Below are 25437 nucleotides of genomic sequence, written 5' to 3'. Positions count from 1 at the left end.
GCTGCACTCACCTTGTTCCAAAGTTCAACTGTGGTGTTGAGTCACAACGCTGTACCTGTCGTTTCAACATATTCCACACATTTTCGATTGGTGACAAGTCTAGTGATCTAGCGGGCCAGGGCAAAAGGCTGGCACACTATGACACCAAGAAGGCACGTGTTCGTGCAGGAACATGTGGTCGTGCATTGTCTTGCTGAAAACTGGCGTCTGGGGTGTTGTGCAGAATAGGGAAGGCTACAGGTCGCAGGATGTCATTCACGTAGGTCACACCAGTCGCAGTGCCATGGACATTCACCAACTGCGATTTGTGGTTCCACCCATAGCACACCACACCATAAGGCCATGAGTTGTCACTGTATGTCTTGTGCGAATACAGTCACTGTGATGTCACTGTGATGTCATACTAATGTACATGTTCTGTACTATCTCAAGTCGTTCAAGGTGTTTTGTTGTTTCTAAACATGGGTGTGAAACTGCTGTGAAGCCATCATACAACTGTTATTGAAGCAATACCTACTCAGTCGTTTCATTAAAGCCGGGGTTTTGTAATGGATCCGGTGGAGGGCATTGGCAATGACTTATCTGGTGCATAAATTAACAGTGATATTAAATTGTTAATCACTTAAATATATTACCTAGACAAACGTATCCCCAAAATTACATTACGCTATATTAATTATTTTTGAGAATATTCAGCCCAGTTGTTAATCGTGTGATTACATGTTTTGTGACAACGTTATACAGTTTTCAAGCCCTAAAATTTTTTTTATACCATTAGGACTCGTCACAACTTAAGAACATGCTGCACACATGCATTGCCAACTCAAATCATAAAACATAAATCACAAGACGGTGCATTCACCGTTCCTGTACATCTTAGTGTAGAAACAATGCATTCATCTTCTCATCGCAACAGCACACAGTCTGAAAAATACACTGACAGAAAACAAACGCAATACCGAGAAGGAGTTGTGTGACATAAACGAAATTGGTAGGCGTGTTTTTTTAAATCTTAAACATGAACTGTATTCAAATTTCGCGTCAGTCGCATAAGAGTGGCGCTAGTAGTGCCACTATGTGGATGAAAATCAGGTTTGTTTTAAATAGACTCTGTAACGGTCGTGAGTGTTAGTTACTTTTGAGACTGGACGTGGGGAGTTGATGCTAGTCAAGAAAGCCTGTAAGGCCATTATCTTCACCTCACAGAGTTTGAACGAGGTCGTGTAATAGGTCTACGAGAAGCTGGATGTTTCTTCTGCGACACTGCAGAAAGAGTTGGGAGGAATGCAGCCAATGTTCATGATTGCTGATAGCATCTGCAGCACCAGTTCGAGCAATAGTTGACACTACAGTGACACAACGAAGTGTTACAAATCGGTTACTTCAAAGACGGTTCCGATCCAGACTTCCTGTAGCGTGGCTTCCACCGATGCCAAGCCAACGCCATTTGCCACGTGAGTGGAACTCATTGGAGGGCAGAATGGAGGTCTGTTGTATTTTCTGATGGAAGCTAGTTGTGCCTTGGTTCCAGTGATGGCCTGGTGCTGGTTAGGAGGAGGCCAGTTGAGGGCTTGCAGCCAACACGTCTGCATGTTAGACACACTGGACCTACAGCTGGAGCTATGGTCTGAGGTGCCATTTCGTATGACAGCAGGAACACACACGTGTCTATCCCACCCACCCTGACTGCAAATGAGTTCGTCAAGTCTGGTGATTCGACCTGTTGCGCTGCCATTAGCGAACAGTATTCCGAGGGGAGTCTTCCATGTGGATAACGCATGCCCACATACCATTATTGTAACCCAATATGCTCTACAGAATGTCGACATATTGTCAGCCTTCTCAATCACCAGATCTGTCTCTAAGGGAGCACATACGGTACATCATCAGATGACAACTCCAGTGTCCCTGTACCGACCGGCAGGCTGGAACTGTAGCCCACAAATTGACATCCGGCGCCTACACGACACAATGCATGCACGTCTGCATGCTTGCATTCAACATTCTGGCGGTTTCAGCGGCTATTAATGGACCAGCGTTTCACATTGGCAGTGACTTATCCGGTGCATACATTAACATGTGATATTAAATTGTTAATCACTTAAATATGTTACAAACATACCCCCAAAATTACATTACTGTATATTAATTATTTTTTGTTGTTGCGATTTTTTTCGGTCGGTGTACAAGTACACATCTTATAGGAAACATAGGCGTATGCGAGTATGTTTTCGAGTAAGGTTTCTGTACACCCACACCCAGATTTTCGGGGAGGGTGATACGATACTGGAGACCTTAGGTACCTTATAATAAATCAGCCGTAAAACGTATGTGAAAGACTTGATAAAGTCCGTCGTATTCACGCTGGGTACATGGGATACTTCTACCTTCCAGATACTGCGAAGTGTTCCAGAAGGCCGGCCAGTGTGGCCAAGTGGTTAAAGGCGCTACAGTCTGGAACCGCGTGACCGCTACGGTCGCAGGTTCGAATCCTGCCTCGGGCATGGATGTGTGTGATGTCCTTAGGTTAGTTAGGTTTAAGTAGTTCTAAGTTCTAGGGGACTGATGACCTTAGAAGTTAAGTCCCATAGTGCTCAGAGCCATTTGAACCATTTTGTTCCAGAAGTGACGCACGGTAGACAGCTTGAAATATTTGTAGCTTTATTTGAAGACGAAAATAATGCAGAGCAGACCATTATGATGGTATTGGGGATGGGCGCAGTGGCCAGCAGTGAGCACGAACAGCTGTGTTTGTGGCAGGGGCAGCAAGAGGGCGGAGCCGCCGCGGCTCGCGTCTGAGGTGGCGGCCGCGCAGGTCAGCGAGCTGAGCCGCCGGCTGCGCGACATGTGCGCAGAGCTCGAGGCCACCAGGAACCGCCAGCGCGCCGCCGAGGACAAGGTGAGGCACCTCGCTGTGTGGCCTGGTGGACACGAGCCAATGACGAGGAACACTGAAACTGGCACCAAAACACCCAGTACTGCATCATCTGTGACAACCAAATCACAGACAACACAGTCTCTGCTACCACTTCCACCATAATGTTCGTCATCCTCCCTACAGCCATCTAATATCAAACCACTGTCGTCAGTGTTTAAAATTATGATAACTTTCACTCTCTTTTTATCAATCGTAGTCCAAGAGAATATAAATTCTGTATGTCTTCCTGAGTTGGCAATACTTACAATGATTCCTTCCAGACTGATCCAGTTGGGTTGTCTTCATAATTGTAGGATTTTACGTTCAATGTCCAGACAGAAATTTCGTAAACCAGTATGACACTCTTCTCAGAAAAACCCAAAAAACTTATTTTAGAGGTTTCAAAACCAGACAGTGTTAAGTTCAAAAAGTTCTAGCTGTTTAAAATGGCTGCCCTTGGCTGTTTGTATAACATTCTAATCTTTTAACTGTGAAATCGTTGCTTCGATTTTTGCCAGATCATTTTTTTTCCTTTTATTTGAGTTCAGTTTTCATTATGAACATCAAATATTAATCAACGAAGATTCAATCATAATTTTTCTAACACAACATATTTCATTTTTAATTACTAATTGCAAGAAGATGCGAATACTCATAATAAACTGAAATGTTGTACAAGTATTTGAAACATCAATAGAATATTAAGTATTTGCTTTATTTTTAGAGATTATAAATAAATACAAACATAATATTGAAAACTACAGTGTACACAATTTTTCGGATCAAATTTTAATTTATTACATAATCTCATTTTCATGCAATTAGTAATTAAAAATGAATAACACACTATTTTTATTTAAAAATTAATAATATTTATTTGTTTGATAATATTTCAATGCAGTGATAATGACATAAATCAAATTGCAGCGACTGTCTTCTCTTACGGTAGCGTTTCGAGGTACCAACCTCGCTTTGGTACCTCGCTCTTCGGACGGCACGCCATTAGTATCATCAAGTAACGAAGGAGGGTACCGATAAAGAGGTACGAAGACTGCCTACCTGCGAACAGGTGTCGTCGCTGACAGCGGAGGTGGAGCGCTTGCGGTGCGCCCCGCCCCCGCCGACGCCGGCGGCGGCAGCGGAGGGCGAGGGCGCGGCCAGCCCGGAGGAGCAGGTGCGCCAGCTGGCGGAGCGGCTGTCCGCCACCAACGCCAAGCTGTGCGACAGCCGCAGCCAGTGCGCGCAGCTGCGCAGGGACCTGCAGCTGGCGCAGCGCGCGCTCGCCAACGAGGTCCGTACCTCGCTGCCTGCTCACTAGTTCACTGCCCCAAACCTTGCGGCCCATTTCCATGCAGCCTCGAAAAGGTATACTCAAAGACATAGCCGGAATCTTTCTCATTACTCACAGTACTGGTTTGCGGCTAGTTGATCATAACTAAGACCGCACTTCATGTTAATGGTCTATAGTGGTTTGTCTTGTTATGGGTGACAGGTAAATGGATGGTAGGTAAATTTAGGGAAGAGGTTGATATCCAATACAGGCACAACTACTGGGCTCCTAAGACAGCACTGAGGAGGTCATTTCCTCTGATTGGTTTCTCATATCTTGCCCAGCCTTTTATCCCTAGAGTCTGGGCATCCTTCCGAACCTCATAACTTACAGTTCAAATTTTCATCTGATTGCTGTGTAAGTTGTTGTGGATTGGCAAGACAGCCAATCCACTATGACAGGAAGCTGAAAGGCACGCGTTTAAGCTCACGCAGGCTGGCGTGAGGTCTGGAACAGGACAAGGAATTTACAGTAGCAAAAATAGTACGTAGCTGCTGGAATACTTAACTTTAATCCATAATTGGTGAACATCGCTCTTGACGGTACATGTTTTACAGCATCAATAGTAACTGGTAATGGCGCCTTGCTAGGTCGTAGCAAATGACGTAGCTGAAGGCTATGCTAACTATCGTCTCGGCTAATTAGAGCGTAATTTATCAGTGAACCATCGCTAGCAAAGTCGGCTGTACAACTGGGCCGAGTGCTAGGAAGACACTCTAGACCTGCCGTGTGGCGGCGCTCGGTCTGCAATCACTGACAGTGGCGACACGCGGTTCCGACGTATACTAACGGATCGCGGTCGATTTAAAGGCTACCACCTAGCAAGTGTGGTGTCTGGCGGTGACACCACATAAGTTATATCTGCTATTTGTAATTCTTTCCCGAAGAAAAATTTTCCAACAGAATCTTATAACTTGTGGTTGCAGGGATAAATCCTAAATCTCATCCAGTGCGCAATGTCGCAGCCGTGACTAGGTGGATTCGCATTTTGGAGGATAGCGGTTCAAATACACCGTTCGGCCACCTAAGTTGACGTTGATTAAGATAAACACCGGAGTGATTGCTTTCAGAACGAAATAGCTGATATTCTCTAATGACATCGTCATAAAAGCGTCGCTAAACCTCTAACCTTCTCTCCTCGCTACGTTATGTTAGTATTATGCAAATCTATATTCGTTAGTAATTACCATTACTTACATGTGCAGCGTATGAAAAGGTTATAGTGCTACATTGTGTAGAGGCACTCTGCATTATTGGCAGTAGCTCGGGAGGTTTCTTCTGCTTACTGTGATTCTGTTGGAGTGCATACTGCTTGATTCACATAAATACTTCTGGTACCACTAACTAATCCCCCCCTTCCATATTCCACTCCTGAATGGTGCAAGGGACGAATAATTGTTGGTAAGAGTCTCTTTGGTGTCACCGCCAGACACCACACGTGCGAGGTGGTAGCCTCTAACACGGCCGCGGTCCGTTAGTTTACGTCGGACCCGCGTGTCGCCACTATCAGTCATTGCAGACCAAGCGCCGCCACACGGCAGGTCTAGTCTAGAGAGACTCCCTAGCACTCACCCCAGTTGTACAGCTGACTTTGCTAGCGATGGTTCACTGTCTACATACGCTCTCATTTGCAGAGACGACAGTTTAGCATAGCCTTCAGCTACGTCATTTGCTACGAGCTAGCAAGGCGCCAAATTCAGTTACTATAAGAAATATCTTCAAGAATGTATTCTGAACAGATAATATTCTGAATCATGTACCGTCAAGAGCGACGTTCATCATTAATGGATTAAAGTTAAGTATCAAACTAATTACGTCCGCTTTCTGAACTCTCATTCCTTGTCATCTTCCAGACCTCGCGTCAGTATAATTCTTCCCTCCTCATGCCAGCCTGCGTGAGCTAATACGCGTACATTTCGGCCTCCACTTGTAACACGGTGTTGGCTTCTGCTAACACAAAAGTCTCATTAGCTCCAGTTTCTAAAATTCTCTTGTCTTCACTAGAAATTACGATAGTAAACCTCTCGATGATGCACAACACCTCTCTTACGGCGTCTGTCACTGGAATTTGTTGAGCATTTCTGTAATGCCATCCTGTCGATCAAACAATCCCCTGACAACACGTGCCGCCCTTCGTTGGATCTTCTCTATCACTTCTATCAGTCCTACCTGGTAAGCGTTCCGGAAGGGATAGCGATATGCACATATGCAGACGACGATTGCTTAGCGTACACATGATAAATCGGCAGTGTGTTGGTGGAGTTGTCATTTATGCTCAGGTGATTCATGTGAAAAGGTTTCTGACGTGATGATTGCTGCACAACGGGAATTAAGAGACTATCAACACAGAATGGTAGTGCCCTGTGCCCTCTTGTAATGCTTTGCGGTTCCTGGCTGGATTAGCTGCGGTTGGTGTGATGGATGGATTGCCGGTTCAGTCTCACTACAACAGAAAATGCACATGTAGTTAAAATACACTTCACTTCAGGAACCAACAGAGTACTTAACTTCAGTGATGTCCAGTCTGAAGTTCTGTGGTTAACAACAAACAAATAACATGTAGTAATTCTTGAATCCTGGCAGCATCCATATCACAACTACACTCCTGGAAATGGAAAAAAGAACACATTGACACCGGTGTGTCAGACCCACCATACTTGCTCCGGACACTGCGAGAGGGCTGTACAAGCAATGATCACACGCACGGCACAGCGGACACACCAGGAACCGCGGTGTTGGCCGTCGAATGGCGCTAGCTGCGCAGCATTTGTGCACCGCCGCCGTCAGTGTCAGCCAGTTTGCCGTGGCATACGGAGCTCCATCGCAGTCTTTAACACTGGTAGCATGCCGCGACAGCGTGGACGTGAACCGTATGTGCAGTTGACGGACTTTGAGCGAGGGCGTATAGTGGGCATGCGGGAGGCCGGGTGGACGTACCGCCGAATTACTCAACACGTGGGGCGTGAGGTCTCCACAGTACATCGATGTTGTCGCCAGTGGTCGGCGGAAGGTGCACGTGCCCGTAGACCTGGGACCGGACCGCAGCGACGCACGGATGCACGCCAAGACCGTAGGATCCTACGCAGTGCCGTAGGGGACCGCACCGCCACTTCCCAGCAAATTAGGGACACTGTTGCTCCTGGGGTATCGGTGAGGACCATTCGCAACCGTCTCCATGAAGCTGGGCTACGGTCCCGCACACCGTTAGGCCGTCTTCCGCTCACGCCCCAACATCGTGCAGCCCGCCTCCAGTGGTGTCGCGACAGGCGTGAATGGAGGGACGAATGGAGACGTGTCGTCTTCAGCGATGAGAGTCGCTTCTGCCTTGGTGCCAATGATGGTCGTATGCGTGTTTGGCGCCGTGCAGGTGAGCGCCACAATCAGGACTGCATACGACCGAGGCACACAGGGCCAACACCCGGCATCATGGTGTGGGGAGCGATCTCCTACACTGGCCGTACACCACTGGTGATCGTCGAGGGGACACTGAATAGTGCACGGTACATCCAAACCGTCATCGAACCCATCGTTCTACCATTCCTAGACCGGCAAGGGAACTTGCTGTTCCAACAGGACAATGCACGTCCGCATGTATCCCGTGCCACCCAACGTGCTCTAGAAGGTGTAAGTCAACTACCCTGGCCAGCAAGATCTCCGGATCTGTCCCCCATTGAGCATGTTTGGGACTGGATGAAGCGTCGTCTCACGCGGTCTGCACGTCCAGCACGAACGCTGGTCCAACTGAGGCGCCAGGTGGAAATGGCACGGCAAGCCGTTCCACAGGACTACATCCAGCATCTCTACGATCGTCTCCATGGGAGAATAGCAGCCTGCATTGCTGCGAAAGGTGGATATACGCTGTACTAGTGCCGACATTGTGCATGCTCTGTTGCCTGTGTCTATGTGCCTGTGGTTCTGTCAGTGTGATCATGTGATGTATCTGACCCCAGGAATGTGTCAATAAAGTTTCCCCTTCCTGGGACAATGAATTCACGGTGTTCTTATTTCAATTTCCAGGAGTGTATATGCAATGACTAACGCTCTCCCGCACCTAGCTAAGGTGCAAGGTGACGACTGTCACTGTGGAAGACCAGAGTACAGTGCGACCTACTAAGTGCAATGCGAACTGAGTCCTGATGTGACGTACTGAAAGTACTGAAACTGGGAGAATGTGAGGCAGCTCGGTCGGCGGCGGCGGCCTATATGCACGCTGCCCAGGGGGCGTTTCGAAAGTCCTTAGGGAATTCAGTATTCCGATATCCACAGCATCAAGAGTGGGCCGAGAATACCAGATTTCAGGTATTACCTCCGACCACGGACAACGCAGTCGCCAACAGCCTTCACTCAACGACCGAGAGCAGCGACTTTTGCGTAGAGCTGTCGGTGCTAACAGACAAGCAGCACTGCGTGAAATAACCGTGAAAATCACTGTGGGAGAACGACAAAGGCATCCATTAGGACAATGCGGAGAGATCTGGCGTTAATGGGCTACGGCAGCAGACCACCGGCGCGAGTGCCTTTGCTAAGAGCGCGACATCGCCTGCAGCGCCTCTCCTGGGCTCATCACCATAACGATTGGATCCTGGATGATTGGAAAACCGTGGCCTGGTCAGATGATCCCCGATTTCAGTTGGTAAGAGCTCATGATAGGGTTCGAATGTGACGCAGACCCCAGTAAGGTCTTGACCCAAGTTGTGAACAAGGCACCGTGCAAGCTGGTGGTGGCTCCATAATGGTGTGGGCTATGTTTACCGGTAATAGACTGGGTCCTCTGGACGTTCGGCTACTTGGAGACCATTTGCAGCCGTTGTGACATATCACTAGGCCACAATTGCTCGCGATTGTACTGAATAACATTCTGGACTTATCGAGCGAATGGTTTGGCTGCCCAGGTCGCATAACATGAATTCCATAGAACATTTATGGACATTATCGAGAGGTCAGTTCGTATGCAAAATCCTGCACCGCAACACTTTAGCAATTATTGACTGCTGTAGAGGCAGCATAGCTCAATATTTCTGCAGGGGCTTCAATGACATGTTGACATATTGAGACCATGCCGCGTCGAGTTACTGCACTACGCAGGGCAAAAGGAGGCCCGAACAGCATCAGGAGGTATCCCACGACTTTTGCCACCTCAGTGTTTCTGGTCATTTCAGTTAAGATCGCTCTGGATAGTTACGTCTAATTACGGGAGATACTATGTCCAGCAATTTGTCATCTATAGTGCATTGTACAGTAGTGGATTTTTTTCCCCTGTGTATGTACACTATGTTACATTTATTGACGTTCAGAGTCACTTGCCAGTGCCTAAACCGTTCACGAAGTCATTCTGCTAATCGCTATTGTCTTCTGTCGGTGCTACTTTCTTATGGATAAATCGCATCATCTGCAGTCTTAAAGATTTTCGAACACTTCCGTTTAGATAACGCCTGAGGTGATACTGCCGGAAGTGATGCACGCTTACAAATCACTACACTATCTCCCTTACTAAACACACACAATAATTCTACTCCAAACAATTCATCAAGTACGCTCTCTATCTCTCACCGCTCATGACGCAAACTTATCGAGGTCTGTTTTCATATACTGTTAACATGCTTCTGTGGATATTATAGGCTTCACTGTTAATAGCGTCTTGTATTGAAGGGTCTCTTATAGCTGTGAAAAGACTTATAAGTTTGGGATATTTTGTCTGTACGTATTTAGCACTCATGTGCTAGGTGGTTCAGCGTTCTCCTTTCTCCACATTGCCAATTGCCTATCTGACTGAGCTACATTATTCTTCACGAGTATAAATGAGCAGAGTAACGGCTATTTCAGCTAAGGAAGTGGACCAAGTGCCGACTCAAATTGATGTGATGCATTCTTTACCTTCTCTGGAGAATCTGGAAGAAGAAATACAGGATGTCCCAAAAACCTTTCCCTAATTACAAACATACATAAGGCAGAAAATATAACATATAGATACATATATTTTATCTTGAAGTGCAAGTAACGTATTCAAGTTTTGCTAACACTAACGCATACAACTAATAAATTTCGGTGTCTGCTCATCTCGTTCTCCGAAGGATATCCAAATGATATTCCAATTCCACCTACGCGTTCATCAAAATTTCTTGAGGATTTGATGGTATGACGTCGGTAACTCTGCGCCGTAAAGCTGCTATGTCGTTAGCTGGTATTTAGTAAACTTGGTCCTTGACATAACCCTAAAGGAAAAACCTAGTAGTTTTATGTCCGGTGATGGGACAATCACGACCGATTCATCTTGCCGGAAACGTTTTATGCACATAGGCACGAACATCTAACCCCCAACGAGGTGACGCACAATCTTGTTGAAAAAATAAGTCTGGAATATCCTGAATCTATGGGAAGACTAGTAATGGCAACATATCAAGACAGGTACTGGCTGTGATAGTCGTTTCTCTGAAGAAAAAAGGTCCTATGATTTTACTGTGCATGAGACCGCACCCCATGTTCAGCTTATGGCTTTCTCTGACGCTCCGAAACACAGCGTAGAAATTATCGAACTCCCGTACCTTAGCTTTGATAACACCGTTCAAATGAAATATGGTCTCATCAGAGAAAACAACATGTTTCAGATAGTCATCGTTTTCCTCAGACTCAGCCGGTATGGCAACAGTGAAGCCATAACGAGCACTGTAATCCGTTGGTTGGAGGGACCGCACGATCTGGATTTTGTACGTATAATAAAGAAGTTGTCTGTGTAGGATGCGGTGCACTGATGTCTTCGGAATCTGCAACTCACGTGATGCTCTGGGGACTGGCACCTTGGAAGTCTCACTGTCGAACTGTCTGCTCACAAGGTCCAGGCTTGCCTCTTCTAGAGAGATCACGGACAGGCCCTGTTTTCTTTACCTTCGCATAGCATATCGTGATTGTTTTAATTTGACTTCTGGTGGCTGACTATGCTATGCCGTCTCGAATTTTCTCTGGACAATTTTCTGTGGCTGTATCTCGTGATATGAGAACACGTTCGGTGTTCTCTTGGTATGTGTTTCCAAATGGTATTCGATCCTACTGTTGTAACGTCACTAGACCCTCCATCAAACACAATAACAGTAAGTACGTATCTACACACTGACCTGAATTAGTTACATGCAATTCAAGAGGAGAAGTATTTGTATACGTTTTATTTAGTAAACACAGTCATGGTCCCGTATAAGTTGTTACGTTTTATTTGTGGACAACCGGTTTCGATCTACTACAGAGGTCATCATCAGATCTAAATACCTGTGTGGTAGTGGAAATCCCTGGCGTAGAGCAGGCCCGTCCGTGCTGGCGTTGAGAATGCTGAAGTGTAGGTCTGATAATGATGATGATGATGATGATGATGATGATCTCTGCAGCACATCGAAACCAGTCATCCACAAATTAAAAGTAACAACTTATGCGCAACCACGACTATGTTTACTAAATAAATTGTAATATTACTAGATGGCTGTTTTCTGGAACAACGTTCCAAAAAAATTTATTTGTCTCTGTGTCATATTTTATGTCTTATGAATGTTCGTTACCTGGGAAAGAGTTCTGGAACACCCGGTATAATGATCGATCCTTACGTGAGTTGTCCTACAGTAATTGCCAAATATCTATTCCCCTAAGTTGGAGATGTTATCTGTTAGTAATTTTTGTTCCAGTTTTTATTTTGGCTCTTCCTGACGATTACATGACTGCATGGTACTTAATGGTTGCGTCGATAAAGAACACTGCGAGGACCATGTACTCTACATCCAATGAAATGGTGGCGAATGCAGAGGAAACATCCTCACGGTCACACTGCTATATTCTTGCCTCAAGCTTCCCTATTTCTATAAGAGGGTGTCTAAAACAGGTGTCGAGGAGTAAATGAAGATCACAGTGCAAAAATTAGACAAGTTCACGTTTTTGTCAAAGCTATTTTACATTCTTTTAAGTTCTGTGCTTGACACTTCAGAAATTCTTTAAGTCGAAAGCGGCTACTGACAAAAATGTGGATGTTTTTGTCTGCATATAAATACGAGGCACGACTGTAAAGTCACACTGAGTCGCACCAATGGGGGAATTTTCGTTTATTTTGTGTCAGTCAACCTGCACTTAATTATACAGAAAACTGTTTTACTCTACATTTCTGTCCTAACGTAAAACCATATGCTCTGTTTCATTATGTTCCCTATTGTTTTAACAAAAACTTGTTTGTCAGGGTATTGTAGTTATTACTTAGTCTTGATGATCCACGGAAGATTTTCATTTCATTTCTCTTTCCTGCAAGACGATAGAGGACAGCTGTCTAAAATGTTGGCACACTTACATCTATAAATCGTACAGAAAACACAATATTGTAGTTATTACTTAGTCTTGGTGATCCAAGATTTTCATTTCATTTCTCTTTCCTGCAAGGTGATAGAGGACAGCTGTCTAAAATGTTGGCACACTTACATCTATAAATCGTACAGAAATCAGAAGTGACGTGGATGATTTAGAGATGCAAGGAAGAGGATCAAGGTGCACATTCTTGAGCAACAAAGCCTTGCAGAAGCAAGCTGAAGTGCATTGACAATATTCATGCCTCAGAGAGGACAAATATAAAAGACTTTTATAGCTTATCTGTTGGGGAAATAAAAAAAATCATATTCAAATGCGTCAAATGGCTCTGAGCACTATGGGACTTAACGGCTGTGGTCATGAGTCCCCTAGAGCTTAGAACTACTTAAACCTAACTAACCTAAGGACATCACACACATCCATGCCCGAGGCTGGATTCGAACCTGCGACCGTAGCGGTCGCACGGTTCCAATCCATGCCCGAGGCAGGATTCGAACCTGCGACCGTAGCGGTCGCACGGTTCCAGACTGTAGCGCCTAGAAACGCTCGGCCACTCCGGCCGGCCAAATTATATTCCTCAGTGGTTTAGTCCAGTTGGTGAATTTTCAAAAAGAGACCTAGAAATATGGTGAGAAGGTGAATTTCAGAGAAAAGAGTTTAAATTAAAAAAGTGAAAGTTTTGAAATAAAATTGTGGTGTCACTGACATCGCTATACACCATGTTGTCAGCACATTCCACCCAGAGGATACCTTCTGGCTGACTTCAGCCGACTTCTGGGCACCTTCCTAGGGTCCACAGTTGGCACCTGAAACTGACTTGCTGACGAGCCGTTGCTTACCTAGATGCATTCACTCCGCTGCTGCAGACTTGCATCTGTGGGCCACTGAGACTGCATCCTACATTGAGGTCCTCGGTTCTGGGCCAAGGCGTGCCTCTTCTCTTTCCTGCCACTTTGTGTACCAAGTGATGGGCCAGCTATGTTGACGTAGCACCGTTGGGGACATGGCTGCAACACCACCCGACCCGCCCCGTCCTGCTGAGCAGTGCCACTGCGGCTGTCACCTCATGCCACCTGGTTTTCCTGCTGTCAAAGCCTGGGCCAACCCACGCCACTGGGTGCTGACCGCAGCAAGCTGACGCCTTCGACTGATGAATTGATTGAGATGAATAAACACTCTGCACACGTACAACAGCTAATCAACAAGGATTGACATTGGTTTTTTTCCTGTAGTATCCGTGATAGTTTCCTATCTGTGCCATGGGTATTTGAAAAGAGCGAGTTTAATGTCCACAGGCGACAGCACTCTCGTATCGGTAGGTTGGTAGCAGAGCTCTATTTTGTAGACGCTCTCTGCATTTCGGTTACCAGGCAGTGAAGGTGATACGAGAAGAAGAGCACTGCGCAATAACGTTTTGTGTTCGTTTGAACGATATAGCCATTTTATCTGCCCGGGCCTTGCTGTGCTGGTACTGCGAACGGCTGAAAGCAAGGGGAAACTACGGCCGTAATTTTTCCCGAGGGCATGCAGCTTTACTGTATGATTAAATGATAATGGCGTCCTCTTGGGTAAAATATTCCGGAGGTAAAATAGTCCCCCATTCGGATCTCCGGGCGGGGACTACTCAAGAGGATGTCGTTATCAGGAGAAAGAAAACTGGCGTCCTACGGATCGGAGCGTGGAATGTCAGATCCCTTAATCGGGCAGGTAGGTCAGAAAATTTAAAAAGGGAAATGGATAGGTTAAAGTTAGATATAGTGGGAATTAGTGAAGTTCGGTGGCAGGAGGAACAAGACTTCTGGTCAGGTGACTATAGGGTTATAAACACAAAGTCAAATAGGACTAATGCAGGAGTAGTTTTAATAATGAATAGGAAAATAGGAATGCGGGTAAGCTACTACAAACAGCAAAGTGAACGCATTATTGTGGCCAAGATAGATACGAAGCCCACACCTACTACAGTAGTACAAGTTTATATGCCAACTAGCTCTGCAGATGACGAAGAAATTGAAGAAATGTATGATGAAATAAAAGAAATTATTCAGATAGTGACGGAAGACGAAAATTTAATAGTCATGGGTGACTGGAATTCGAGTGTAGGAAAAGGGAGAGAAGGAAACGTAGTAGGTGAATATGGATTGGGGCTAAGAAATGAAAGAGGAAGCCGCCTGGTAGAATTTTGCACAGAGCACAACTTAATCATAGCTAACACTTGGTTTAAGAATCATGATAGAAGGTTGTATACATGGAAGAACCCTGGAGATACTAGAAGGTATCAGATAGATTATATAATGGTAAGACAGAGATTTAGGAACCAGGTTTTAAATTGTAAGACATTTCCAGGGGCAGATGTGGACTCTGACCACAATCTATTGGTTATGACCTGTAGATTAAAACTGAAGAAACTGCAAAAAGGTGAGAATTTAAGGAGATGGGACCTGGATAAACTGAAAGAACCAGAGGTTGTACAGAGTTTCAGGGAGAGCATAAGGAAACAATTGACAGGAATGGGGGAAAGAAATACAGTAGAAGAAGAATGGGTAGCTTTGAGGGATGAAGTAGTGAGGGCAGCAGAGGATCAAGTAGGTAAAAAGACGAGGGCTAGTAGAAATCCTTGGGTAACAGAAAAAATACTGATTTTAATTGATGAAAGGAGAAAATATAAAAATGCAGTAAATGAAGCAGGCAAAAAGGAATACAAACGTCTCAAAAATGAGATCGACAGGAAGCGCAAAACGGCTAAGCAGGGATGGCTAGAGGAAAAAATGTAAGGATGTAGAGGCTTATCTCACTAGGGGTAAGATAGATACTGCCTACAGGAAAATTAAAGAGACCTTTGGAGATAAGGGAACTACTTGTATGAACATCAAGAGCTCAGATGGAAACCCTGTTCTAAGCAAAGAAGGGAAAGCAGAAAGGTGGAAGGAGTATATAGAGGGTCTATACAAGGGCGATGCACTTGAGGACAACGTTATGGAAATGGAATAGGATGTAGATGAAGATGAAATGGGAGATACGATACTGCGTGAAGAGTTTGACAGAGCACTGAAAGACCTGAGTCGAAACAAGGCCCCCGGAGTAGACAACATTCCATTGGAACTAATGACAGCCTTGGGAGAGCCAGGCCTAACAAAACTCTATCATTTAGTGAGCAAGATGTATGAGACGGGCGAAATGCCCTCAGACTTCAAGAAGAATATAATAATTCCAATCCCAAAGAAAGCAGGTGTTGACAGATGTGAAAATTACCGAACAATCAGTTTAATAAGCCACAGCTGCAAAATACTAACACGAATTCTTTACAGACGAATGGAAAAACTAGTAGAAGCCGACCTCGGGGAAGATCAGTTTGGATTCCGTAGAAATACTGGAACACGTGAGGCAGTACTGACCTTACGACTCATCTTAGAAGAAAGATTAAGGAAAGGCAAACCTACGTTTCTCGCATTTGTAGACTTAGAGAAGGCTTTTGACAATAATGACTGGAATACTCTCCTTCAAATTCTAAAGGTGGCAGGGGTAAAATACAGGGAGCGAAAGGCTATTTACAACTTGTACAGAAACCAGATGGCAGTTATAAGAGTCGAGGGACATGAAAGGGAAGCAGTGGTTGGGAAGGGAGTAAGACAGGGTTGTAGCCTCTCCCCGATGTTATTCAATCTGTATATTGAGCAAGCAGTGAAGGAAACAAAAGAAAAATTCGGAGTAGGTATTAAAATCCATCGAGAAGAAATAAAAACGTTGAGGTTCGCCGATGACATTGTAATTCTGTCAGAGACAGCAAAGGACTTGGAAGAGCAGTTGAATGGAATGGATGGTGTCTTGAAGGGAGGATATAAGATGAACATCAACAAAAGCAAAACGAGGATAATGGAATGTAGTCGAATTAAGTCGGGTGATGTTGAGGGTATTAGATTGGGAATTGAGACACTTAAAGTAGTAAAGGAGTTTTGCTATTTGGGGAGCAATATAACTGATGATGGTCGAAGTAGAAAGGATATAAAATGTAGACTGGCAATGGCAAGGAAAGTGTTTCTGAAGAAGAGAAATTTGTTAACATCGAGTATAGATTTAAGTGTCAGGAAGTCACTTCTGAAAGTATTTGTATGGAGTGTAGCCATGTATGGAAGTGAAACATGGACGGCAAATAGTTTGGACAAGAAGAGAATAGATGCTTTCGAAATGTGGTGCTACAGAAGAATGCTGAAGATTAGATGGGTAGATCACATAACTAATGAGGAAGTATTGAATAGGATTGGGGAGAAGAGAAGTTTGTGGCACCACTTGACCAGAAGAAGGGATCGGTTGGTAGGACATGTTCTGAGGCATCAAGGGATCACCAATTTAGTATTGGAGGGCAGCGTGGAGGGTAAAAATCGTAGGGGGAGACCAAGAGATGAATACACTGAGCAGATTCAGAAGGATGTAGGTTGCAGTAGGTACTGGGAGATGAAGAAGCTTGCACAGGATAGAGTACCATGGAGAGCTGCATCAAACCAGTCTCAGAACTGAAGACCACAACAACAACAAAATCTGCCCGAGGACTGGGTGTTTGTGTCGTCCCCGTTATTACATCATCATCATCGATCGTGACAGTGGTTAGATTGGATTGTGTACAAATTGGATTGCATGAAAACTGGGACCTTGTACGGGCGCTGATGGCCGCAACAAGCGTATGGTGAGGATGAATCACCTCGTGCAACAGTGCTTATTTGGTTCAAGGATGTCAAGAAGGCCGACTTGTCTGTGTTAAGCGAAGTGAGCCTCTTGTTTCGGCGTCTGCTGTGACTGATGTGAACACCAGCACAGCTGCTGTGATTCTCCATTAGGAACAGGAAACAACATTACCTAACCTCAGTGAAGTGTTGAGAATTTAATATGGTTTTCTCTTCACTATTACACATGATCATCTCCATATGAGCAATGTTTATGCCCTTTGGGTGCCACGTCTGTTGACACCCGAGAAAAAGGCTGTGCGAAGAGAAGGTGTGAGGTGTTGCGCCCCTTTGCTGATGGAGGGGATGCGCTTCTGGAGTCGATGATCGATGGCTGTATCATTACGATCCCGAAGGGAAACAAGCCAACACACTGTGGAACTCGACTGTTTCTCCAGCACCATAAAGAGCGGAAGTTGTTTCATCTGCAGGGAAAGCGACAGTGATTACATTTTTAGATAGTCAATGAATGATGTACCAGTAGGCAATGTCCGCTCAGACTTCCGTTACAGCACCATATCGCACATCAGTATTGGCTGAACTGACGAAGCACATTGTAAGGAGACGACCAGAACATTCTCCGACCGGGTGGCAATTTCTGCATAACAATGCGTGCCGTTATGTCGCAAATCAAATCATGCAACCTCTCGCTCAGTTAATTATTACCTGTGTATCACATCTGCCTTATAATCCTCGTATTGCACTGTATGATTTTTTTATTCGCATCACGAAAGGCAAAGCTTTAGGAGAATTTGATTTGAGATCTCTGAAGCAGTGTTCAATAAAAGTGAGGCGATTCTCAACGAACTGAGAAAGAATGGCACGCACCATGTGTTCAAGGACTGGCAGAGACGATATGAAAAGTGTATTCAAGTAGGAGGTGAGTACTTTCAAAAAGATCATGTAAACACTGAAATGGAGTAATAAATATTTGTGAAAAAAATCAGTCTCCGTCTTTGTTGATCAGCCCTGGTAAATAGACGCTACCATGGGGAACACAGTCGGGAAGAACGCATTGTTGACTAGCGTAGAGGACAATCGCCAAGTGAGACGATTTGGGGTGCCGTAGACGATGCCACATCGCCTCCTCTGTATTGAGGGCAATCTGAACAGCAACAGTTACATCAGGGATTTGAGTCTAAGGCTGTACACCTAATGCAGCAGTTCCGCATGCCATATTTCAGTAGGACAATGTGGAGCACATATCGAATATGTGTGGGATATGGTTGGCCAGCAGCTTGTTCGTTCTGCTCCTCCTGCAACCACTATTGATGCTTTGCTTTGCATCTACAAACCTCATAGCAGTTTGTTGCACAGCACCATATCTAATCCCTCTTTGATTCCATGCCATTACATTTAGATGTCCTAACTGCTGTATGTGGCGCCTTCACATCATACTGAATTCTCATGGCCAAAGTACATATACAGTTCTGTAATTCTAATCATTTGTGTACTGTCAAGTCTCTAATATTTGGAATAAATCTGATTGTAAATACACTACTGGTCATTAAAATTGCTACACCAAGAAGAAATGCAGGTATTCATTGGACAAATATATTATACTAGAACTGACATGTGATTACATTTTTACGCAATTTGGGTGTATAGATGATGAGAAATGATTACCCAGAACAACCACCTCTGGCCGTAATAACGGCCTTGATACGCCTGGCCATTGAGTCAAACAGAGCTTGGATGGCGTGTACAGGTACAACTGACAATGCAGCTTCAACACGGTACCACAGTTCATCAAGAGTAGAGGTTGGCGTATTCTGACGAGCCAGTTGCTCGGCCACCATTGACCAGACGTTTTCGGTTGGTGAGAGATCTGGAGAATGAGCTGGCCAGGGCGGCAGTCGAACATTTTCTGTATCCAGAAAGACCCATACAGGACCTGCAACATGCGGTCATGCATTATCCTGCTGAAACGTAGGGGTTCGCAGGGATCGAATGAAGGGTAGAGCCACGGGTCGTAACACATCTGAAATGTAACGTCCACTGTTCAAAGTGCCGTCAATGCGAACAAGAGGTGACAGAGACCTGTAACCAATGGACCCCATACCATCACGCCGGGTGATACGCCAGTATGGCGATGACGAATACACGCTTCTAATGTGCGTTCACCGCGATGTCGCCAAACACGAATGCGACCATCATGATGCTGTAAACAGAACCTGGATTCATCCGAATAAATGACGTTTTGCCATTCGTACACCAAGGTTCGTCGTTGAGTACACCATCGCAGGCGCTCCTGTCTCTGATGCAGAGTCAAGGGTAACCGCAGCCACGGTCTCCGAGCTGATAGTCCATGCTGCTGCAAACGTCGTCGAACTGTTCGTGCAGATGATTGTAGTCTTGCAAATGTCCCCATCTGTTGACTCAGGGATCGAGACGTGGCTGGACGATCCGTTACAGCCATGCGGATAAGATGCCTGTCATCTCGACTGCTAGTGATACGAGGCCGTTGGGATCCAGCACGGCGTTCCGTATTACCCTCCTGAACCCACCGATTCCATATTCTACTAACAGTCATTGGATCTCGACCAACGCGAGCAGCAATGTCGCGATACGATAAACCGCAATCGCGATAGGCTACAATTCGACCTTTATCAATGTCGGAAACGTGATGGTACGCATTTCTCCTCCTTACACGAGGCATTACAACAACGTTTCACCAGGCAACGCCGGTCAACTGCTGTTTGTGTATGAGAAATCGGTTGGAAACTTTCCTCATGTCAGCACGTTGTAGGTGTCGCCACCGGCGCCAACCTTGTGTGAATGCCCAGAAAAGCTAATCATTTGCATATCACAGCATCCTCTTCCTGTCGGTTAAATTTCGCGTCTGTAGCACGTCATCTTCGTGGTGTAGCTATTTTAATAGCCAGTAGTGTATGTCTCGTTCGTTGTGTTGCAATTTTCACAAATAGTGGCGTAATTAGTTAACATGTCTGTTACTTTGAGCTGTTGGTGAAACATTAGTTTCCATTATATCTTTTTCATTACAGAAGTACTTGTGTTTGAAAGGAGTATAATTATTCTCATAAGTTTGTCCCAACGAAAATAAAATAAGATTTTACAGACAGACTATTGGTGTATGACTCACTGGGTGCCATTTTTCTTTTTAATTGCTGTTCTTGTAAAATTTACTGATGCAGATGCATCCACTTCTCCACCTACAGCCGTTAGACAATAACTAAGCGAGGTGGCGCAGTGGTTAGACACTGGACTCGCATTCGGGAGGACGGCGGTTCAATCCCGCGTCCGGCCATCCTGATTTAGGTTTTCCGTGATTTCCCTAAATCGTTCCAGGCAAATTCTGGGATGGTTCCTTTGAAAGGGCACGGCCGACTTCCTTCCCCGTCCTTCCCTAATCCAATGAGACCGATAACCCGCTGTCTAGTCTCCGTCCCCAAACAACCCAACCCCGTTAGACAATAAGGGGTGTTTTTTTTTGTGGTGGTAATAAGTAGATGAGTGTGTTTGGCAGGTGGGGGAGGCGGTGGCAGTGTCTCAGCTGGGGTCGTTCCGCGGGCGCGCGCAGCAGATCCTGCAGCTGCAGCGGCGCGTGGCGGAGCTCCAGGACAGGCTGTCTCAGCAGCAGCAGCAGCAGCCGGGGCAGGCCGCCTCCAGCAGCGGAGACCACGGCGTCAGCCCGGCGCAGAGCCAGGTGAGGCGCGGCTGACGTGTCGCTGATGCAGCCGGACACTGCTGTGTAGAGCTGAGACAATGCGGTAGAGTGCGCACGAAGTAAGTTGGTTCCTACCAGTGTAGGTGGTGCACAGGGGTACGGACAAGGATGACTTGTAAGCTACAGCTAGTGAGTCTGCAAATCAGTATGACGAATAATTCGACAAATATCGACATTCACACAATTAATAAAGGAAATCAGTTCCCTCTATGGGTAATGATCATTGTGAGTATTTTACGAGTAAAACCGTCTAGATCGCTTATAAAATTTTCTTTATTACGACGTTTCTGCTACTACCATCATCAGACATCGGCGATTAAGACGAAAGGATCAAGCAGAGAGACAGGGGTTTGTCATAACTACTCGTATAACAACTAGCTAACGAAAGATAAGAAAAAGTTAAAAAATATTCTCAAAGTTGCACCCACCAAAAAGCTTAAAACTCATAAAAGAAATTTCTGTGTCAGTACCGCCTAATCGATACGTCAACTAACAGCTTGTTTCAAAAATTTTTTACAAAGGTGTAACTTATAGTCGACAGGTAGCGTTAGTATTCGAGATGGTGACTTCAGATTTTTTGTTTTATTATTTGTATGTACTTTTTGTCTCTTCTTACTTATAAAAATACAGATCATCTTTAAAACATATGCAACCACTGTCAAAGTATAAAACAGGGTTTAAATGAATGTAGGTCCATACTTTATAATAGCTATTTTGACCAGCAGGCAATTATACTCATCTCTCTTTTCCTAAGTATTAAAAGACAAAGTAATACATAACCAATAAAATTTGAAGGCAACATACCCAATCTATAAACAAAGAATCACTTAAAGCAATACAAGATCGACCATACAGTGCCACAAAGAATCTCATAAAAATGGTAAAAAATGTAGTGTAGCGGACAACGTCACTTTTATACTGACAATGTAAAATTAAAAACGTGCCACGTGGAAGTTAGGCAGTCCCCTGAAAAGCATCATTATTACTTAAATACAAAATTTTCTTTTTCGCCAGCATCTTTCCTGAAGAAGTGAAGCCTTGCTAAGTACTTGTAGCTTTGTTTCCCCTCCTCCTCCTTTACTCTCTTTATTGTGCAACACGATTAGCTAACTCTTGTAGCAATCCCACTTTTTAATGACCTCTATGCTGGCACATGTAACAGTCAGCAGGGACGAGCACCCCTTATGGGACACAGGGGTGGGCTCAGCGAGTGCTCAGAATGACAAGGCAGTTCTACACAAGGGTCAAATTACTTTGCACAGCGTCTACAGCAAGTTAGCCAGGTGCAGACAGATTAAAACTCACATTCATAAAATGTAGCAGTAACATTATTAGTATTACTGCAAGAAATACATTGATATCAGCCGCCGGCCGGTGTGGCCGAGCAGTTCTAGGCGCTACAGTCTGGAACCGCGCGACCGCTGCAGTCGCAGGTTCGAATCCTGCCTCGGGCATGAATGTGTGTGATGTCCTTAGGTTAGTTAGGTTTAAGTAGTTCTAAGTTCTAAAGGACTGATGACCTCAGAAATTAAGTCCCATAGTCCTCAGAGCCATTTGAACCATTGACATCAGCCTCACTGACATTGGCGTCTTGTAAGCTCCATACTACTGTTTGGAAAATTTATTATTTCTGCTTGACTCGAGTTTTTGACATTAAGTTTCTGACTATGGTACATCCATTGAATTTGGAGTAAGAACCATCACCGAACTTTATGTGCAACAGTAATTAACGCGGCATAGTGTGAGCCTATCTCCCATACCTGTACTGTTCCTTAGCTTCAATATGTCTGATAGGAGTAAACTACTAAAATAAATATGTTAAATGAGAGTCATTGTAACTTTTAGTTCAAAACACAAAGGTAATAGCGTCTATACTGAAAACAGTCACATGATGCAGTTAACAACCTCTGCCTACTTTCGCTCGTCGAAGATCATTGGGAGACTATAAATTATAATAATAGATATTCTTTTAATTCTCACAACCAAATGAAATTTAACGATCTCATCAGCCGATACTGATAGAATTCTGTGAGGAAATAAGACGCTAAAAGTAGTAGTTGCTATGTGGACAGCAAAATAACTGATAATGTCCGAAACAGAAATGATATAAAATGCATAAATCATTTCCGAAAATGAGGAGTTTTTTAACATCTGACGTGAATTTAAGTGTTAAGGAGATTCTTCTGAAGTATTTTTCTGGAGTATAGTCCTGTATGGAAGTGCAAGGTAGACAGTAAGACGTTCAAACAGGATGGAAGAATTTTAAATGTACACGAATGCTAAATATTAGAAAGTTAGATCGAATAACAAATGTGGTGATATTGAATCTACTTCGGGAAAAAGCAAATACGAGGGTTGGAACTTAAATAGTAGCTACAATACAAAAGAGTTACACGTTTGCACATGTTACTGTCCTTCAAAGTAGTCACCAGCGTTGTGTAGAACCCTTTGCCAGTGATGTGGAAGACGTAGTACACCGTTAGTAGAGCCTGTTCTGTTGATGGTGTGAACAGAGCGGTGTAAAATTGTGGTGATTTTCGTGTACGACTGTGATGGTGTTATCTTAACGCTTTACGTTCCTACATGGCAGACCGTCATCTATAGTATTACTGTACGTTTTTGGAGAATCACCTGCGACCAGCTTTGCGAAAGAAGCGGCGACACATTTTATGCGCAACCCACCCAACATTTTCCACGGCAATGCGCGGGCGCATACAGCGCAAGCTGTGGCTGCTCCGTTCGGTCGATGGGACTGGGAAGTGCTGTACCATCCACTATACCCCCCAGACCTATGTCCTTGTGACTTTGATTTGGTTCAGAAGATGAAGGAACCACTTCGTGGCATCCGCTTCAGAACTGTTCCAGAGATTCGACAGGCAATAGACCGCTCCATTCGCACCATCAACAGAACAGGCTCTCCTAACGGTATACTACGCCTTCCAGGAAACGGGTTCTACACAACGCTGGTGTGGCCCTGAGCACTATGGGACTCAACTGCTGTGGTCATAAGTCCCCTAGAACTTAGAACTACTTAAACCTAACTAACTTAAGGACATCACACACATCCATGCCCGAGGCAGGATTCGAACCTGTGATCGTAGCGGTCGTGCGGTTCCAGACTGTAGCGCCTTTAACCGCTCGGCCACTCCGGCCGGCACACAACACTGGTGACTACCTTGAAGGGCAGTAACAGGTGCAAACATGTAACTCTTTTGTATAGGTTGTGAATAAATAGTTGCCACTATTTAAGTTCCAACCCTCGTATATGGCACAACTTGAGTAAAAGAACAGGTCAGTTAATGGGACACATCCTGAAGATTGAACGATTCGTCAATTTGGTAACGGTGTACTCATTTTAGGGGAAGGCCAAGGTACGAATACTCTACAAAGTTTCAAATGCATGTACGAGTAAGCTGCAGTAGTTATTCAGAGAAAAAAAGAAGTGCTTAGGATAGAGTAGCCTGGACACTGCTTTAAACCATTCTTCAGACTGAAAATTGCAACAACAATAACAACTACATATGCAACTTCCGTAATGCGCTTTTTTGTCACTATACACGTTTCCATTGACTCCGTTGAAGTATAGTCAGTTGTATAGTTTTCTGATCTGTTTATTGTTTACATCTGCGTGATGATGTCTACATTCATGTTTCAACAAAATGGTTCAAATGGCTCTGAGCACTATGGGAGTTAACTTCTTAGGTCATCAGTCCCCTAGAACTTAGAACTACTTAAATCTAACTAACCTAAGGACATCACACACATCCATGCCCGAGGCAGGATTCGAACCTGCGACCGTAGCGATCGCGCGGTTCCAGGCTGTAGCGCCTAGAACCGCTCGGCCACTCCAGCCGGCTCATGTTTCAACAGAACTATCCTTTGGAGCTGGTACTGTAGATCAAAATTAGGGATACGTGAGACTGGAACTCAAGCACTGAGGATTCCTTACAAACTTAGTTATTTATGTAGGTAGTTCAGCCATCTCAGGTATCGAGAATTTTGATGATTTTTGTGTATTATCGATGTCGATACTGGCAAGGTATCAAATATGTTTCACTAACGGCCGTATCTTATGATTGCATTGAGGTAGAAACTTAAATTATTTTACACATGTAAAGGGTCATAGACCTTAGAAAGGTGACATAAATCTAAACTCAAAACATCTAGCCGTTCCTGAATAAAAGGACTGCTAACAACCGGACGAACAGAGGGATAATAAAGTGATCCTATAAGGGCGCCGTTTTTACCGATTGATGTACTGAATCCTAAAAATGAAAGAAATAGGAGGCCATAAACGACAGTTGAGAAACACAACAGTGCTGACCATGAACTCTACTGGTAAGGCAATACTTTACAGAAGGTACTGGCCGCCGCGGGGCAGAAGGGAACGAGCGAATCAGCTGTTTGCCAACTGCCCGCCTTACCGCTCGCAGATATTCTTCTGATATACTGTATACTT

At 44.7% G+C, this 25437-nt stretch overlaps 1 protein-coding gene across 1 annotated transcript in view; it reads left to right on the top strand.

Moving 5' to 3' along the window:
• The window catches only part of LOC126170627 (coiled-coil domain-containing protein 13-like), an 84364-nt gene that overhangs the window by 14715 nt on the left and 44212 nt on the right, over nt 1-25437 (top strand). Inside the window, exons 3-5 of the mRNA XM_049920745.1 lie at nt 2761-2899; nt 3987-4212; nt 20758-20957. Coding sequence (XP_049776702.1) covers nt 2761-2899; nt 3987-4212; nt 20758-20957 — 565 coding nt within the window. The remainder of the gene's footprint in view (nt 1-2760; nt 2900-3986; nt 4213-20757; nt 20958-25437) is intronic.

Source organism: Schistocerca cancellata, chromosome 1, assembly GCF_023864275.1.
Source record: "Schistocerca cancellata isolate TAMUIC-IGC-003103 chromosome 1, iqSchCanc2.1, whole genome shotgun sequence".
In the NCBI taxonomy this organism is placed as follows: domain Eukaryota; kingdom Metazoa; phylum Arthropoda; class Insecta; order Orthoptera; family Acrididae; genus Schistocerca; species Schistocerca cancellata.
This window is presented reverse-complemented; position numbering and strand designations above follow the sequence as displayed.